This window comes from Somniosus microcephalus, chromosome 29, assembly GCF_052327205.1.
Source record: "Somniosus microcephalus isolate GS21.2 chromosome 29, FLI_Smic_1.0, whole genome shotgun sequence".
In the NCBI taxonomy this organism is placed as follows: Eukaryota; Metazoa; Chordata; class Chondrichthyes; order Squaliformes; family Somniosidae; genus Somniosus; species Somniosus microcephalus.
In genome coordinates, this window is record NC_141015.1 from 17361526 (window position 1) to 17375735 (window position 14210).

The following is a 14210-nucleotide window of genomic DNA, read 5'->3' on the forward strand; positions in this document are numbered from 1 at the left end:
ATCCAGGTGCCCAGCCGGCATTGTACAACAGGCCAGTCGCGCACAGCTGCAAACCTCATGCAGTAAACTCCTGTTCTCACCTGGTGCAAGCATTGAGCAGAGAGCAAAAACACAAGCAAAGATGAAGTCTCAATTAAATCAAAAACATAGCTAACTTGCGAGGAACAGAAGGTGCATTAGGAGTGGAACTGATCTTTGCCCATAGTGAATAGTCAGCCTGTTTGATACCGCACCAGTTTTCTTTTCCACTGAAGTCATGAGAATCGGGCACGGTGTAAAACCGGCTGCCAATTTGCTATGGGCTCGCTTCACTCTACTGGCGAAGACCACTTTCACCCCCATTGTGTTTCAGTTCTGACTCGAGATCTGCCACCTCTCTTCCTAAAATGGAGCGATTTATAGCATTTATAAACTGAGATCAACAGTTCTAGTCTCTGTTATTCGTTAGTAAAGAATGAGTGCTGAATGTCATTCTAAAAGGAACTATTCATTATAAAACATCTGACTAGTGGTCTTAAGCCATAGAAAATCTGCCAAGTTGCGTTGCTTAATCAGGAAGCAGCATGTGATTCGCATGAAGCTCACTGCAAACGGAAGAGCATCTTCAGGTCACTTCTGATGAGAGTATTAGAAAGCAGCAGCCATTGGGAGAGAAGGATAATATCCATTTCAGTGTGAAACAGCAAACCATAACTCACTGGAATAACCATTATGTTCCTCTCCAAGAAGATCTTGTCGGCTTCTGGAGTCGTCGGCCCGTTGGCACCTTCAGCAATAATCTGCGAAAAGCGAGAAGGTTGGAGTCAATATCAGGGCAAAGTATACATCTGACAGTATTTCCTTGTTTTCAAATCCCACCATGGCCTCGCTCCTCCAGCCCTACAACCCTCCGAGATCTCTGTGCTCCTCTAATACTGGACTCTTGCACATCCGATTTTCTTCGCCCCAGCATTGGCAGCCGTGCTTCCTGAGGATGTGATAATGTGTTAAAACAACGGCCGCAGACGTGACTCCAGGTTGGTATGTTGCCTCCCTGGTTCCAGGGTCAAGGATGTCACTGAACGGCTGCAGGGCATTCTGAGAGGGGAGGGTGAACAGTCAGAGGTTGTGGTCCATATCGGTACCAATGACATAGGTAGGAAGAGGGATGAGGTCCTGCAGGCAGAGTTTAGGGAGCTAGGAAGAGGTTAAAAAGCAGGACCTCAAAAGGTAGTAATCTCCAGATTACTACCAGTGCCACATGCTAGTGAGTTCAGAAATAGGAAGATAGAGCAGATGAATGCATGGCTGGAGAGATGGTGTAGGAGGGAGGGCTTTAGATTCCTGAGGAATTGAAACAGTTTCTGGGGGAGGTGGGACCTCTACAAGCCAGACGGGTTGCACCTCAACGGGAATGGGACCAATATCCTCACGGGAGGGTTTGCTAGCGCTGTTGGGGAGGGTTTAAACTAGCTTAGCAGGGGGATGGGAACCTAAGTATAGAGTCAATAGGGAGGGAAGAAAAACTGGAATTGGAAAACAAACGTAGAAAGTAAATTGGAAGGACAGAGGAATAAAGGGCTAGATAGTAGTCAACAAGGAGGTTTGCCTGTACTAAATGGTATATACTTCAATGCAAGGAGTATAGCGAACAAGGCAGATGAGCTGAGGGCACTTGGGACTATGATATTATAGCTATTAGAGACGTGGCTGAAAGAGGGGCAGGTATGGCAGCTCAACATTCCTGGTTACAGGATTTTCAGACAGGATAGAGAGGGAGGTAAAAAGGGAGGGGGGTTGCGGTATTGGTTAAAGAAACTATTACAGCTGTGAGGAGGGATGATATCTTGGAGGGATCATCAAACGAGGCCATACAGGTCAAATTGAAAAACAAAAAAGGGGCGATCACACTGCTGGGAGTGTACTACAGACCCCCAAACAGTGAGAGGGAGATAGAAGAACAAATATGTAGACAAATTTCTGAGAAGTGCAAAAACTATAGGGCAGTAATAGTAGGGGATTTCAACTACCCCAATATTAACTGGGATAAAATTAGTGTGAAGGGTATAGAAGGTACGGAATTCCTAAAATGCATCCAGGAGAACTTTTTTAGCCAGTATGTAGCAAGCCCAACAAGGGAGGGGGCGGTTCTGGACTTCGTTTTAGGGAATGAAGCTGGGCAGGTAGAAGGTGCATCAGTGGGGGAGCATTTTGGTGCTAGTGACCATAATTCTGTTAGATTTAAAGTAGTTATGGAAAAGGATAGACCAGGAATAAAAATTCTAAATTGGGGAAAAGCAAATTTTGCTAAGCTCAGGGGATTTAGCCATAGTGGACTGGAAACAGCTACTTGAAGGTAAATCAGTGTCACAGCAATGGGAGGCATTCAAGGAGGAGATCCGGAGGGTTCAGACCAAACGTGCCCTTAAAGAAAAAAAGGTGGGACTACCAAACCTAGAGCCCCCTGGATGTCTAGAGAAAGAAAAAAAAGGTGTATGACAGATACCGAGGGCTAAATAATCCAGAAGTACAGAAAGTGCAGGAGTGCAATTAAAAATGATATTAGGAAAGCAAAGAGAGCATGAAAAATTCTTGGAAAGTAAAATCAAGGAAAACTCAAAGGTGTTTTAGAAATATATTAAGAGTAAGAGGATAACTAAAGAAAGGGTAGGGCCTATTAGAGATCATGAGGGTAATGTGTGTGTGGAGGCGGGAGACGCCGGTAGGGTTCTTAATGAATACTTTGCGTCTGTTTTCACAAAGGAGAGGGGCGAAGCAGACATTGCTATCGGGGGAGGGGGAGGAGTGTGAAATATTAGATGAAATAAAGAGAGAGAGAGAGAGAGGAAGTATTAAGGGGTTTAGCAGCTTTAAAAGTGGATAAATCCCCAGGCCCAGCTGAAATGTATCCCAGGCTGTTAAGCGCTGCAAAAGAGGAAATAGCAGAGGCCCTGACCATCATTTTTCAATCCTCTCTGGCTTCAGGTGTGGTGCCAGAGGACTGGAGGACTGCTAATGTGGTACCCTTGTTTAAAAAGGGAGAAAAGAATAGACCGAGTAATTACAGGCCAGTCAGCCTAACCTCGGTGGTGGGAAAATTATTGGAAAGAATTCTGAAGGACAGGATAAATCTTCTTTTAGAAAGACACGGATTAATCAAGGATAGTCAGCACGGATTTGTTAAGGGATGGTAGTGTCTGACAAACTTGATTAAAAAATTTTGAGGAGGTAACAAGGAGGGTAGATGAGGGTAGTGCGTTTGATGTAGTGTATATGGACTTTAGCAAGGCTTTTGAGAAGGTTCCACATGGCAGACTGGTCACGAAGTTAAAAGCCCATGGGATCCAGGGCAAAGTGTCAAGTTGGATTCAAAACTGGCGTGGAAGCAGAGGGTAATGGTTGATGGGTGTTTGTGACTGGAAGGCTGTTTCCAGTGGGGTTCCGCAGGGCTCAGTACTAGGTCCCTTGCTTTTTGTGGCATATATCAACGATCTTGACTTGAATATAGGGGATATGATTAAGAAGTTTGCAGATGATACTAAAATCAGCTATGTTGTTGATACTGAAGAAGGTAGCTGTAAACTGCAGGAAGATATCAATAAATTGGTCAGGTGGGCAGAACAGTGGCAAATGGAATTCAATCCGGAGAAGTGTGAGGTAATGCATTTGGGGAGGGCTAACAAGGAAAGGGAATACACATTAAATGGTAGGACACTGAGTAGTGTAGCATGTCCACAGATCCCTGAAGGTAGCAGGCCAGGTAGATAAGGTGGTTAAGAAGGCATACAGAATGCTTTCCTTTATTAGCCGTGGCATAAAATACAAGAGCAGGGGGGGTTATGCTTCAACTGTATAAAACACTAGTTAGGCCTCAGCTAGAGTACTGCGTGCAGTTCTGGTCACCACATTACAGGAAAGATGTGATTGCACTAGAGAGGGTTCAGAGGAGATTTACAAGGATGTTGCCGGGAGTAGAGAATCTTAGCTATGAGGAAAGACTGGATAGGCTGGGTCTGTTTTCCTTGGAACAGAGGAGACTGAGGGGAGACCTTATTGAGGTGTATAAAATTATGAGGGGCATAGATAAAGTGGATAGAAAGGACCTATTTCCCTTAGCAGAGGGGTCAAAAACCAGGTGGCACAGATTTAAAGTAATTGGTGGAAGGTTTAGAGGGGATTTGAGGGGAAATTTCTTCACCCAGAAGGTTGTGGGGGTCTGGAACTCACTGCCTGAAAGGGTGGTAGAGGCAGGAACCCTAACCACATTTCAAAAGTACTTGGGTGTGCACTTGGGATGCTCTAACCTGCAGGGCTACAGACCAAGAGCTGGAAAGTGGGATTAGGCTGGATAGCTCTTTGTTGGCCGGCGTGGACACGATGGGCCGAAATGGCCTCCTTCAGTGCTGTAACTTTCTATGAAATTCTTTTTTCCAGTGATCTCTACACGTGCGAATACTGGGAGAGCGCTGAATCAAGATCGGCACACTCAGCTGCAATGGCCCCCACAGCTAATTGGGTCTGCTAGCACTCACTGTCCAGGTTCACACACGAAGTACGGGCACTTGTTTTAAGTATTCAAAGCAAATCGAGGTTTGCCAGAGAGGGGAGACAAGGAAAGGAAAACCGGAGATAAAATATATACATTTTAAAGCGGGTGGTGCCAAGGAAGACACACATTGAGTGCTTGTATATTCTACCTTATTTGGGGGAACAGTACCAGACAGGAGGTAGATGCACCCTCAGCGTAGCACCTCAACCAAAAGGCAGTACCTCTGACAGCACAGCCCTTCCCTCAGTACCTCACTGTGTTCAAGTCTACAGATTGGGGCTTGAACCAAAGTGCTAACCCAAAAAGGGAATGTGCCATCACTGAGCAAAGACTGGCACCCAAAAAGATATTCCATTTACAGGAAACTTTACGTTATCCGGAGGCTAAATGTCCGGCAAGCTCGAGCCACCGGCAAAAATCAGGAGCCGTTTTGTTAGGTTTTTTTTCTTCTTGTAGCTTTTTTCCCCCCCAACAGTCAGGCTCTGCAAAGTCTCTGTAGCTTAGCAACAGCTTCAGAGAGACGCTTCCAAGGTACGGGCCGACTGTTTAGAAGCTGTTGCTAAGCAACAGTGTTTGTTGTCAGATACGGAGATGAAAAGCTCCGTATACTTCAACATTAACACTGGTGTGTCCGGCAGTTTTGAGGGAACGGCAACAGCTCGGTCCCGTCGGTGCCGGATAGCACAAAGTTTCCTGTATATACACCTCATGTCCTCAGGAAGTCTGAAAACAACACTTTACAGATATATACATAGATACATATATACACACACACACACACACACACACGACAGCCAATTTGCACGCTAAATTCAGAAATAGCAATGAATGACCAGATAAATCCTTTTTGGTTATGTTGGTTGAGGGAGGAATGTTGAGCAGTACAGATTGAGAACTTCCCGTTCTTCGAATAGTACCATGGGATCCTTTACGTCCAGCTATTCACAAGATGGGGTGCCTCAGTTTAACATCTCATCCAAAAGACGCCACCTCCGAGAACACAGCAGTCCCTCACTACTGCACTGAAGCGTCAAGTCATAAGTGGGTCTTGAACTCAAACTTCTTACTTGGAAGGGAGAGTGGTACCAACAGCCAAGTGGACACTTAAAGGGATACAAAGATGTCCAAACTACAGTCGTCTAGACCTAGCAATCCAGCCCTTGAAGCCCAGGCAATATTGAAGAAATACGGGATGTTCTCCTGCTGTACTGGCCAGCATTCCTTCCTCAACCAACACCACCAAAAATTATCTGGTCATTCATTGCTATTTGCGAACTTGCAGTGCGCAAATTGACTGTTGCGTTTGCATATATAAATGATTACAAATCAACAGATTACTTTTGAAGTGCAAAGTGGCAATTGAGCCCTATTTTCACATAATTCCTATGCGATACGAGGGCTTTTGATAGAGTAAATAAAGAGAAACTGCTTCCACTGGCGGGAGGGTCGGTAATCAGAGGACACAGATTAAAGACGATGGCAAAAGAACCAGGGGGAGCCGAGGAGAAATCTTTTTACTCGGCGAGTTATGATCTGGAATGCACTGCCTGAAAGGGCGGTGGAAGCAGATTCAATAGTAACTTTCAAAAGGGAATTGGATAAATATTTGAAAAGGAAAAAAGATTGCAGGGCTATGGGGAAAGAGTAGATATCTCTTTCAAGGGGACGGCACAGGCACGATAGGCCGAATGGCTTCCTCCTCTGCTGCATCATTCTATGATAGTTTGTCCTTTCTGAATTTTGTGGGTGTGGTAGCTTGGAAAGGCTGCTGTTAGCACTGTTCATTTTCAACAGGAGATAAATGCAAATTAAAGGCAACACGAGTTTAAACTTTACATGTGGTCCATGAGACATAAAACTTGGATATCCCTGTGCTCGCTGACCTACATTGGCTCCCAGTCCAGCAATGCCTCGATTTTAAAATTCTCATCCTGGTGTTCAAATCCCTCCATGGCCTTGCCCCTCCCGATCTCTGTAACCTCCTCCAGCCCTACAACACAGATCTCTGCGCGCCTCCAATTTTGGCCTTTTGAACAGTCCCGATTTTAAATCACGCCACCATTGCCGACCATGCCTTCAGCTACCTAGGCCCCAGGCTCTGGAATTCCTTCCCTAAACCTCACCGTCTCTCTACCTCTCTCTCCTCATTTAAGACACTCCTTAAAACCTACCTGTATGAACAAGCTTTTGGTCACCTGCCCTAGTATCCCCTTACGCAGCTCGGTGTCAAATTTTGTGAAGCGCCTTGGGATGTTTTACTACGTTAAAGGTGCTATATAAATGCACCTTGTTGTTGTTGAGGCTTACAAGGCTTGCCTTCAGTTCTAGCTCTGCTGGGTAGAAGTAGGGGCTGATTTTGTTCTTGGCTGCAGACGAGGGGAAAAAGGGGTCGAGGCCCATTACTCCAGGTTTCCACCCTCTGTACTTCATGCATATTTCTGGGGGATATCCCAGGGCATGGGCAGAGAGCTCCCACCTGCAGCAGGAAGCATCAGATAAACATCAATGAGGTGGCAGCGATGGCAAATTGCCTTCCAGCTTATTTTCACTCAGCAAACAGCTCGCCCATTGAAAGTCAGCCTTAGAGGAGACACCCAGTCTCATCTGTAACCGCAAGACAGGTATTTTTAAAAAAAAATTATAATTCTAGGCCAGCAAGGCTGTTTTTTGACAGCAACCAGAAGGTCTCACAGCCAGCAGGTATTAGCTCCGCTTCGGCCTGCAGCAGTGCACATGTTCCCTCTCCAAATCTGGGGGCAACATGTTCCCGTAAAGGTTAAGGGCGGGACCAACAAGCCCAGGGAACCTTGGATGTCAAGGGATATATGAGAATGGATTAGGAAAAAAAAGGGGGGCTTTTGGCAGATAAAGGACTAAAGACAGAGGAAGCCCTAGAGGAGTATAAAAAGTGCAGGGTGATACTTAAAAGAGAAATTAGGAGAGCGAGGAGGGGCCATGAAATAACACTGGCAAGCATAATAAAAGGAAAATCCTAAGGTGTTTTATAAGTATATTAAGGGCAAGAGGATAACTAGGGAAAGAGTAGGGCCCATTAGGTACCAAAGTGGCAATCTGTGTGGAGCCAGAAGATGTAGGTGGGGTTTTAAATGAATTTTTTGCATCTGTGCTCACTATGGAGAAGGACGATGTAGACATAGAAATCAGGCAGGGGGACTGTGATATACTTGAACATATTAGCATCGAGGGAGGAGGTACTAGCGGTTTTAGCAGGCTTAAAAGTGGATAAATCCCCAGGCCCGGACGAGATGTATCCCAGGCTGCCGTGTGAGGCAAAGGAGGAGATTGCAGGGGCTCTGACACAAATTTTCAAAACCTCTCTGGCCACAGGGGATGTGCCAGAGGACTGGAGAACAGCTAACGTAGTACCATTATTCAAGAAGGGTAGTCGGGATAAACCAGGGAATTACAGGCCAGTGAGCCTAACATCAGTGGTAGGGAAATTATTGGAAAAAATTCTGAGGGACAGAATTAGTCTCCACTTGGAGAGGCAAGGATTAATCAGGGATAGTCAGCATGGCTTTGTCAAGGGAAGATCATGTCTGACCAATTTGATTGAATTTTGCAAGGGGGTGACTAGGTGTGTGGATGAGGGTAGTGCAGTGGATGTGGCCTACATGGATTTCAGTAAGGTTTTCGATAAAGTCCCGCATAGGAGACTGGTCAAGAAGGTAAGAGCCCATGGGATCCAGGGTGCCTTGGCACATTGGATCCAAAACTGGCTTAGTGGCAGAAGGCAGAGGGTGATGGTGGAAGGTTGTTTTTGTGACTGGAAGCCTGTGTCCAGTGGGGTACCGCAGGGATCGGTGCTGGGTCCCTTGCTGTTTGTGGTCTACATTAATGATTTGGATGTGAATGTAAAAGGTATGATCAGTAAGTTCGCAGATGACACGAAAATTGGTGGGGTGGTAAATAGCGAGGAGGGTAGCCTCAGTCTGCAGGATGATAGATGGGTTGGTCAGATGGGCGGAACAGTGGCTAATGGAATTTAACCCTGAAAAGTGAGGTGATGCATTTTGGAGGGACTAACAAGGCAAGGGAATTCACAATGAATGGTAAGACCCTTGGAAAGACAGAGGAACCTTGGTGTGCATGTACATAGATCCCTGAAGGCAGCAGAACAGGTGAGTAAGGTGGTTAAAAAGGCATATGGGATACTTGCCTTCATTAGCCGAGGCATAAAATATAAGAGCAGGGAAGTTATGATGGAGCTGTACAAAACGCTGGCAAGGCCACAGCTGGAGTACTGTGTGCAATTCTGGTCGCCACACTATAGGAAGGATGTGATTGCTTTGGAGAGGTCTAATCCCATTGATATTTTCTAAGTGTCCTGTTATCACATCCTTTATAATAGACTCTAGCATTTTCCCTACTACTGATAGGCTAACCAGTCTGTAGTTCCCTGTTTTCTCTCTCCCTCCTTTTTTAAATAGTGGGGTTACATTTGCCACCCTCCAATCTGCAGGAACTGTTTCATAATCTATAGAATTTTGGAAGATGACAACCAATGCATCCACTATTTCCATGGCTACCTCTTTCAGTACTCTGGGATGCAGATGATCAGGCCCTGGGGATTTGTCAGCTTTCTGTCCCATTAATTTCTCCAGCACTTTTTTTTACTAATACTAATTTCCTTTAATTCCTCCTTCTCACTAGACCCTTGGTTCCCTAGCATTTCTGGGAAGTTATCCATGTCCTCTTCCGTGATTAATTGCTCTGCCATTTCCTTGTTCCCCATTATCAATTCTCCTGTTTCTGACTGTAAGGGGACCTACATTTGTCTCCACTAATCTTTTTCTTTTTACATACTTGTAGAATTGAATAACACTCCTCTCGAGCACATTATTACAATAAGCATTGCTTCTATGTCTGCAATAAATTCAGAGCCTGCTTGTAGCTTGGTTTCCAAGTGGCTGACATCTTATTGTAGATTTGCAAATACGACAGGAGCGGATTAATTTTTTTTCCCCCCTCACACCAATGAAAATCAGCTAGTGAGCTTCTGCACTGCCCACAACTGCAACATAGCAGAACTTGGCTTAATTTCCGAGTTCATCCCTGCCTTTCACCAGGGAACAGAAACATCTCTGACAATGGGCAAGTCAGAGTTATACAGCACAGAAAGAGGCCCATCGCGTCCGCGCCGGCCATCAAGCCTGATCTATTCTACCAGTTACATCTTCAAAAAACTCCAGTAGGTTTGTCAAACACGATTTCCCTTTCATAGTTATAGAAACATAGAAGATAGGAGCAGGAGTAGGCCATTCGGCCCCTCGAGCCTGCTCCGCCATTTAATGAGATCATGGCTGATCATCCAAATTCAGTACCCAGTCCCTGCTTTCTCCCCATATCCCTTTAGCCTTAAGAAATATATCTAACTCCTTCTTGATAGAAACATTCTTGGGATGGCAGGACCGTCATATGAGGAGAGATTGGGTCGACTAGGCCTGTATTCACTAGAGTTTAGAAGAATGAGCGCGGATCTCATTGAAACGTATAAAATTCTGACAGGGTTAGACAGACTGGATGCAGGGAGGATGTTTCCCCTGGCTGGGGGGTCTAGAACAAGAGGTCACAATCTCAGGATACGGGGTAGGACATTTAGGGCGGAGATGAGGAGAAATTTCTTCACTCAGAGGGTGGTGAACCTGTGGAATTCTCTACCACAGAAGGCTGTGGAGGCCAAGTCACTGAATATATTTGAGGAGATAGATAGATTTCTAGATACAAAAGGCAGCAAGGGGTATGGGGAGAGAGCGGGAATATGGTATCCAGATAGAGGATCAGCCATGATCATATTGAATGGCGGAGCACGCTCGAAGGGCCGAATGGTCTACTCCTGCTCCTATTTTTTTATGTTTCTTTTTTGTCCTTCTTACTCTAGGCCTTTCCATATCCATATCTTAAGACTATTCTCATAGGAGAGTCTTTGCCTCCCCATGGCCCTGTGTGTGTCTTCAATGGAAGCAATGCCTAGGTAAGTTCTGACAGTGTACTCAGGATAATGAACAGAAAGCCTTTCTTTAGATTTCTGTAAGTATTGCATCTATCCTCTGCCACTACAGAACAGAATTCTCACATTTTGAGAAGTGGCAAGTAGAATCTCACAATACTAGGCCTCATTTTAGGCTTTAACCGCCAAACAAATTTACTGACCAATAGACAAACAAATGAAAAAGAGTCACATGTAATGTAGATGTAGGGATTTATAATGGCCGCTGCCATTGGAAAGTTATTACACTGTAATTACACCCTCCTGCCAGTGGTGCCACTAATGCCTCAGATTTGCATCTGCCAGCTCCTCTGTCTAATTACTTCCCACATTACCGCAAGTTTTGCTATTTAACAATGTGCAATGCCACAGGGGATCACCTAGTATAATTACTTTCAGTAGATGTTAAGACTATGCTACCAAGTAAAATAATAAATGGTTCACAAGCTCCGCGCTAAATATATATAAAAAAAATCTTGCATCTGTGTACACTTTTTCATATTACAAATTTCCATGTCCACTTTTGCAATGGAAATTGCCCATGTAATTTTGTCACGCTTATTACACATTTTCCCACCTGTGGAGGCACTACGGCACCACCACTGGCAGGAGGATGCAATTACAATGTGACACATTCACTATAGGCAGCTTCCATTTTAAATGTGGACATAGGAATTTATAATGGTAATGGCAATATAAAAATAAGGACAGAATGTATGATTTTAAAATGGGAACTAAATTACATCTGTGCAACCTAGTCCTCATTAGTCCTTGCAGGAGGTCATTAGCTTTATAATTAGATTTTATATACATGGTTATTCCCTTCTTGCATTCTTAGACTGCAACAGCTAAAGGGTCTGACAATCTATGACATTCCAGACCTTTTGATCAGTCCATGCCAATTAAATAACTCCAAAAACAACTGCCAGGGATTCGTGGATTTGAAATACGGTCAGCTAAAAGCAAAAGAAGCTGCCAGTCACGTGAACAAATCTCTCCGTATATTTCTGGTTGAATTGTGTTGCTTGGCTCCTCCCCCAATGCGTGGAGACAAGTGAACAAACATTTGACGTTTCTATCAAGTTAGGTTAGGGACAGGATTCTGAATGCAGCTATTTATTTATTTTAAATAGAGTGACTGAATTATCAAACTAAACTAAACACAAAGATGCTTTATTCTATCATAAGGAGTTTCATCTAAATTTTCCACCATTGTGTGTGAGGTGATGAACAATGGTTGTTAGCTCACAGTGCAGTTGCAAGGGGCTAATTATGAAAGGTGCACCCTATAAATACTTGAAAGAGAAAAAATTGAAGGGATATGGGGAAAGAGTGGGGGAGTAGGACTAACTGGGTTGCTCTTCGAAAGAGTCAGCCCAGACTCGATGGGCCGAATGGCCCCTTCCATGCTGCAGTATGATTCTATAGTGCGGGGGCCATAAACAATGTGCTTTAATTGGGACAGGGGAAGGGCACCTTTTCTCCTCACCTACATGCTGAAGACAAGGCTAGAAGATTTCTGCTCACCCTTGCTTTGACTTTCCGTGCATTGCTCTTGGTCATCTGCTTCTCGCCGGCTGCAGGGATGAGAATGTCACACTCCGCCTCCAGGATGTTGCCATCATATGGCTGTGCTTTGGGGAATCCAACAATCGTCCCATTTGCCTGTATACACAAACCAACAGTAAAACAAAATTATTACAGCCTGGTATGCAATTTTGGTGGGGTGTGGGAGGCTAAAAATGAGAAAAACTACTCAAAAAGGGGTTCAGATGATCTCTTAAGGAGTAAAAGTGAAAACTTGAGCAGCTCATAACAGTCATCTGAACCTTGATTAGAATTCACTTCCATTGTTCTATAGAATGAAAACAAAGGACTGAGAAACCTATTCAGTTCTGAATCAGGTTGTGTGCGGTCGACAGCAGCAGCAGCGCCATGTCTTTTCTTACCGCTAATGTAGTTCCATTATTCAAGAAGGGGAGTAGGGAAAAACCGGGGAACTACAGGCCAGTGAGCCTAACATCAGTGGTGGGAAAATTATTGGAAAAAATTCTGAGGGACAAAATCAGTCTCCACTTGGAGAGGCAAGGATTAATCAGGGATAGTCAACATGGCTTTGTCAAGGGAAGATCATGTCTGACTAATTTGATTGAATTTTTTGAGGGGGTGACTAGGTGTGTGGATGAGGGTAACGCAGTGGATGTGGTATACATGGATTTCAGTAAGGCCTTCGATAAAGTCCCGCACAGGAGACTGGTCAAGAAGGTAAGAGCCCATGGAATCCAGGGTGCCTTGGCACGTTGGATACAAAACTGGCTTAGTGGCAGAAGGCAGAGGGTGATGGTCGAAGGTTGTTTTTGTGACTGGAAGCCTGTGGCCAGTGGGGTACCACGGGATCGGTGCTGGGTCCCTTGCTGTTTGTGGTCTATATTAATGACTTGGATATGAATGTAAAAGGTATGATCAGTAAGTTCGCGGATGATACAAAAATTGGTAGGGTGGTAAATAGCGAGGAGGGTAGTCTCAGTCTGCAGCACGATATCGATGGGTTGGTCAGATGGGCGGAACAGTGGCAAATGGAATTTAACCCGGAAAAGTGCGAGGTGATGCACTTTGGGGGGGACTAACAAGGCAAGGGAATACACAATGAATGGTAAGACCCTAGGCAAGACGGAGGGTCAGAGGGATCTGGGTGTGCAAGTACACAGATCCCTGAAGGCGGCGGAACAGGTGGTAAAAAAGGCATATGGGATACTTGCCTTCATTAGCCGAGGCATAGAATATAAGAGCAAGGAGGTTATGATGGAGCTGTATAAAACACTGGTTAGGCCACAGCTGGAATACTGTGTGCAGTTCTGGTCGCCACACTACAGGAAGGATGTGATAGCTTTGGAGAGGGTGCAGAGGAGATTCACCAGGATGCTACCAGGGCTGGAACACTTCAGCTATGAAGAGAGACTGGGCAGATTGGGTTTGTTTTCTTTGGAACAGAGGAGGCTGAGGGGGGACATGATTGAGGTGTACAAAATTATGAGGGGCATAGATAGGATGGATACTAAGGAGTTTTTTCCCTTAGTAGAAGGGTCAATAACTAGGGGGCATAGATTCAAGGTAAAGGGCGGGAGGTTTAGAGGGGATTTGAGAAAGAACTTTTTCACCCAGAGGGTGGTTGGAGTCTGGAACTCACTGCCCGAAAGGGCTGTGGAGGCTGGAACCCTCACAACATTCAAGAAGCATTTGGATGAGCACTTGAAATGCCATAGCATACAAGGCTACGGACCAAATGCTGGAATATGGGATTAGATTAGACAGGGCGTGATGGCCGGCGCGGACACGATGGGCCGAAGGGCCTCTATCCGTGCTGTATAACTATGGGCGTCGCTGGCAAGGCCAGCATTTATTGCCCATCCCCAATTGCCCTCGAGAAGGTGGTGCTGAGCTGTCTTCTTGAGCCGCTGCAGTCCGTGTGGTGAAGGTACTCCCACCGTGCTGTTAGGGAGGGAGTTCCAGGATTTTGACCCAGCGACGATGAAGGATCGGTGATATATTTCCAAGTCAGGATGTTGTGTGACTTGGGGCAGGGGGGAAAACTTGGAGGTGGAGGTGGTGGCGTTCCCATGTGCCTGCTGTCCTTGTCCTTCTAGGTGGTAGGTTTGGGAGGTGCTGTCGAAG

The 14210-nt window shown here is 45.2% G+C and overlaps 1 protein-coding gene across 1 annotated transcript in view; it reads right to left on the reverse strand.

Moving 5' to 3' along the window:
• LOC147098495 (glutamate dehydrogenase, mitochondrial) overlaps nt 1–14210 on the reverse strand; it is a 110878-nt gene that overhangs the window by 25842 nt on the left and 70826 nt on the right. Inside the window, exons 8-9 of the mRNA XM_085970271.1 lie at nt 12066–12203; nt 699–779 (exon numbers count right to left, since the gene is read on the reverse strand). Of these exons, the coding sequence (XP_085826397.1) occupies nt 699–779; nt 12066–12203 (219 nt within the window). The remainder of the gene's footprint in view (nt 1–698; nt 780–12065; nt 12204–14210) is intronic.